This window comes from Otolemur garnettii, unplaced genomic scaffold (genome assembly GCF_000181295.1).
Source record: "Otolemur garnettii isolate 467f Iridium unplaced genomic scaffold, OtoGar3 scaffold00004, whole genome shotgun sequence".
In the NCBI taxonomy this organism is placed as follows: Eukaryota; Metazoa; Chordata; class Mammalia; order Primates; family Galagidae; genus Otolemur; species Otolemur garnettii.
The window spans coordinates 35,839,248-35,844,925 of NW_003852399.1; the positions used below are offsets into that span (position 1 = coordinate 35,839,248).

Sequence of the window (5,678 nt, forward strand, 5' to 3'; positions counted from 1 at the left end):
TGAAAACCCCACACTGTACCCTAGAAGTGCATTAATGTACATAGTTACCGTTCAATAAAAAAAAAAAAGAAAAAAAAGAAAAAAAAAATTAGGGATTAAAATGTGGACATCTGAAAATTGGACTGTTTTATATCTCACATTATAATCTATGACTATCAACTGAATGATTTAGGTTTTAACCACTGAAATACTACAATTCTATTAGTATCTATGCTTCTTAAACATTATATATACCATCTTGACATGGTATAGGTTCTATGCTTCTTAAACATTATATATACCATCTTGACATTTTTAATAGGTTTTTTCTATTTTCCTAATAACAATTCAGATCTGTCTTCTGCTGATCAGTCTTCTTACACCTAAGAGATAACATTTCATTCTACGTTTTCCAACACATAAAGAAATCTAAAAACGATCTATTCTTCATGAAAAAAGTACATTAGTATAGCTGTCACTTTCTAATATAAAGTGATGAGCAGTAACATTTCTAAATCCCCCGCCCTAATCAGAGGTAAGCTGCAGTAAAAACAAGTCACTATACATTATTCATTACAAGATGCTCCTCAAACTATAATGGAGTTAATCCTGATAAACTACCATAAACTGAAAATATAAACTGAAAATGAACTTAATACACCTAAAATTGCCTACCTTAAATATGCTCAAAACACCTGTATTAGCCTACAGTTGGGCAAAATCATCAAAAAGGCTATTTTATAATAAAGCATTCAATATCTCATGTGATTTATTGAATATTATATTGAAAGTGAAATATAGAATGATTACATAGTACTCAAGAGTATAGTTTCTACTGAATGCGTATCATTTTGCAACATTATAAAGTTGAAAAATTAAGTTAAGTTACCATTAGTTGGGGATGGTCTGTAATTTTAAGTTTGTAAAAATATTTCTTTTAAAGTTTACTAAGATTTAGAATGTATAAACTCTCACTTTTTACGAAAACTTTCACAGTTACCACTTCAATCATGTGCTACATAATGACACTTTAGTCTACCAAGGACCATCTGTATGATGATAGTTCATTAGATTATAATGGACTGAAAATTTCTACTGCCTATTGACACTATAGCCATCTTAAAGTCATGGCACAATTACTTTATTATTTTTATAAATTTATTGTGGCCTATGTGTACATTATTGATAAAGCCTACAGTAATGTACAGTACTGTCCTAAGCCTTCCCATTCATTCACTAGTCACTCATTGACTTAACCAGGGCAACTTCCAGTCTTGCAAGCTCCATTCCCTGTAAGTGCCCTACACAAACTTACGACTTTAAATCTCTTCTACTGTATTTTTACTGTACTTTTTCTACATTTAGATATTTTAGTGGAATTTTACTTTTGTTTTGTTTTTGTTGTTGTAGTTGTTATTGTTGTTCAGCTGGCCCAGGTTGGACTTGAACCCATCAGCCTCGGTGCATGTGGCTGGCACCATAACCACTGTGCCACAGTTACGCAAGTAATTACCACTGTGTTATAACTGCCTTTAGTGTTAACTACAGTAACATGCTGTACAAGTCTGTAACCTAGAAGCAATAGGCTATAGCATGTACACAAGGTATGCAGTAGACTATACACAATATCACAGAGGCTTGTCAAAGTATATCCTATTGTTGTCACCCAAGGACGAAACCGCCTGATGACACAATTTTCAGGATGTATCCCAATCATTAACCAACAGATGACTGTACCTGTCTCCATTTTATAGACTAGTAATGCTGGTAACTAATTTAAGTTAAATGACTTGACTTAGGGTCACAACATTAGAAGTTACAGAGTCAGGACTCAAACCTGCCAATCTCTAGAGACCTACGGGTCTGCTCTCAAAGCTATGCAAAGGCAACAACCAAAGACAATATTTACCACAAAATTAATTTTCACCTATCCACAAACTACCTCAAGATGCAATTATGCACAATTTAAAAATTAAATACTGCTGGAACATAAACCATAAAGCATTTCCTTTCTTACCAATTTTACAAAGAGAAGAATGTGTTGAGCAATTTTTCTTGCTTACATAAGAAAATCAAGAACTTGTATAAATTAATGATTTTACAACTTTAAGTTTCAAAACCACATATACTTCTTTGAAAATTTAAAATTAATATTTTGAAAGCTTTAAAGTTTTCATAATTAAAGTTTTCAAAACACATGTGATGATCTAATTTGCTCTCTCAAATCTCCTCAAATTGAGCAGTGCCTGTGGCTCAGTGGATAGGGTATCGGCCCCATATACGGAGGGTGGTAGGCTCAAACCTGGCCCCAGCCAAACTGCAACAAAAAAAATAGCTGGGTGTTGTGTCAGGCGCCTGTAGTCCCAGCTACTGGTGAGACTGAGGCAAGAGAATCACCTAAGCCCAGGAGTTGTAGGTTGCCGTGAGCTGTGACATCACAGCACTCTACTGAGGGCGATAGAATGAGACTCCGTCTCTACAAAAAAGCTCCTCAAATTAAGGAAAAGTTCTATGGATTAGCATGGTTTCTATCTAGCCAGAAGTCAAGTACTCAAATATTACATCCTTGTTCTAATGAAGTTTAAAGAACTTCCTGCTTTAACTTATTATTTGTATGAGTAGTCAAATTAGAATAGTTCTCTTTATTAGCAATTCCTAAACTATATTATGCTTGAAAATAATAGGGTTTTTCATATTTCTCTTTTTAAATTTGGAGTTCTTTCCTCCAAAATAAAAAAAATAAACTTAGCATTTTTCCAGGATGAGATTTCCTGTTACTCTAACTTTTACATTTTGTTAAATATTCACCTTCATACCCAAGTAGCTAACCATATTCTAGATTCTTATTTATTCCACCATTCTAAATTACCAATCACATAATATACATTCTTTATCATTAAAGTTAAACACTTTAGGTTTGTATACACAAGCTATGCATATCTAAAGTTATATATCAATTCACAAAATAAGTAGATACAACTGTAAAAAACGGTAGGTGGGTGGATGAGAAAGTAAACAGAGAGAATGACTTAACAGGAGAGTGGGAGAAATTCATGACTAAAAAGAAGTCACAGGAAACCAATCTGCAGATAATCCTTATACCTCTGTTCTTAGCTTTACAATATCTCTAAATGGAACCTCTCTTATTATACTCACTGCTTCAGTGAGGCATTTTTATCTGAAATATATGTACATTTCTATTCTTCATCGATGAGAAAATAACAAATATTTTGAATTTTCTGACAGTCTCTTTTTCAATGTATAGTAAAGGATTTTAACAGAATTGACCTTTACCTTCGTTTGCTTGACATCCAATCTTTAAATTTAAGACCAGGTAACTCCATCCAATTTCCAAAGCTGATTGTCAACATGGAGCCTTCCATATTCTATTAGAATAAAAAGAATACAGTTAAGAAACAAACATAGCCGGGTGTGGTGGCTCACACCTGTAATCCCAGCACTGTGGGAGGCTGAGGAGGGAGAATCGCTGGAGCTCAGGAGTTCGAGACTCGCCTGAGTGAGAGTGAGACCCTGACTCATGAAAAAAATGGAAAAACCCAGCCAGTGCCGCGGCAAGCACCTGTAATCCCAGCGGCTTCCAGAGGCTGAGGCAGCGGGATGCCCACAAGCCAGGAGTCGGAGGTTGCAGTGAACTACCAAGCCGCTGCACTCTGCTCAGGGGCACAGGGTGGGACTCTGTCTCGACAAAAAAAAAAAAAAAAGAAAGAAAAGAAAAAATAAGCAACCAAATAAAACAAATAAAAACCAAAATAAAATAAAATAAAATAAAAAAACCAAAAATTAAAAAAAAAAGAAACCAAAATAAGCAGTAGCATGGATTATTTTTTTTTGTAGTCAAATCCATGTCATTTATAATTACAATAAGGTATATTCATCAAGCAGTCCTAAATGATTGTCTACAGTACCTCTGAAGCTTTAAACTTTTATATACTTTTATCTTTGGGCATAATTCATCTGTACTTCTTCTTTCATATAGTTATAGATTTATAAAACACGTTTATGGTATTACCCAATGGCTACACAATGTTGGCAGCCTTGGAGTATGAGCAACTTGCTACTTTAGATATACACAGTACCATGTTAAAGAACCAATATTTTCACTTTTTTTTTTTTGGAGACAGTTTCATTTTCTTGCCCTCAGTAGAGTGCTATGACATGACAGCTCACAGCAACCTCAAACTCTTGGGCTTAAACAAGTCTTTTGCCTCAGCCTCCCAAGTAGCTGGGAATACAGGTACCCCTAGCACAACACTTTTTTTTTTTTTTTAAGAGATGCTCTGGCTTAGGCTGGTATCAAACCATGAGCTTAGGCAACCACCTACCTCAGCATCCCAGAGTACTAGAACTATAGGCATGAGCCAATGCACCCGGCCTATTTTCACTTTTTAAATAAAAGGAAAATGTTCATTAATTTCTAAACCTTTGACATTTTCATTATTACTTTAATATTATTAACATATTTTTTAAAATTAGTAACAAATTAGCTGTATCTCTTCCTAAGGATGGAGAAAGAAGCAGTGGTTATGTGAGAAACAGACTCACTGCTGAGGCTAGTGCTGCCAGCAAGCTCTCTCGGCTTCTGCTTTGCTCAACACAAAGCAAGAAAAGCCCAAGGACCAAGGATCTACTATCCCAACAACCCCCTCTTCACCCCCAAATGTATTATGGCTTTTTCAAGAAATACAGAGCAAATATAAAAACTTAAGCTTTGGCAGTGACAAAAATCTTATTTTATATCGGTGTTTTCACTATTATATACATTTTGTCACAGCTCATCAAATTATATACTTTAAATGGATATAGCTATGGTTAATTAAATTTGATCTTAAAGAATTAAAAAAACACACAGTAAAAGGCACAGATAATTTGGTAGTTGCTACCTACTATCATAAAGAAAATTAATATTTAAAGAAAAATCAGTAATACTACATATATTTAATCTAGGAACATCCCTGATACCTTGAAACAGTCACTTGTTAAATGTGAGCAACTGTTTAGATGTTTAACATTACATTAACATAGGAACAGACAACTGGAGTTTATACTAAAAATGTGATATTTAATATAATAAAGTTCCCATGAAGTCTGTATTTTATTCCACAGCAATCTAAACTGTTTTACATTCATTTGTACAAAAGAGACAGTTACTGCATAAGGACATAGAGCCGTTGGGAGGTAATTAGGGTTAGATGAGGTCATGAGGGTGGGTCCCTCTTAATGGGATTAGTGGCTTTATAAGAAGAGAAAGGTTGTTCTTTCTCTGCCATATGAAGACACAGTGAGAAGGCAGCTATCAAAAAGCTAGAATGAGGACACTTGCCAAGAACCAAATTAGCTGGAGCTTTGACCTTGGATTTTCCAGCCTTCAAAATTGTGAGCAATAAACGTCTATTACTTAAGCCACCCATTCTGTAATAGTCTATTATATCAGCCAAGCAGACTAATACAACTTTCTTTCATAATATATTTTTCCAAAAAATGGGCTCAGTGCCTATACCTCAAGCGGCTAAGGCGCCAGCAACATACACCAGAGCTGGTGGGTTTGAATCCAGCCCTGGCCCACCAAACATCAATGATAACTACAACTAAAAAAATAGCTGGGCATTGTGGTGGGCGCCTGTAATCCCACCTACTTGGGAGGCTGAGGGAAGAGAATCACTTAAGCCCAAGAGCTGGAG

At 35.0% G+C, this 5,678-nt stretch overlaps 1 protein-coding gene across 1 annotated transcript in view; it reads right to left on the reverse strand.

The window, feature by feature from the left end:
• OSGIN2 (oxidative stress induced growth inhibitor family member 2) overlaps positions 1-5,678 on the reverse strand; it is a 28,285-nt gene that overhangs the window by 8,441 nt on the left and 14,166 nt on the right. Inside the window, exon 5 of the mRNA XM_012809880.2 lies at positions 3,274-3,365. Within this exon, the coding sequence (XP_012665334.1) occupies positions 3,274-3,365 (92 nt within the window). The remainder of the gene's footprint in view (positions 1-3,273; positions 3,366-5,678) is intronic.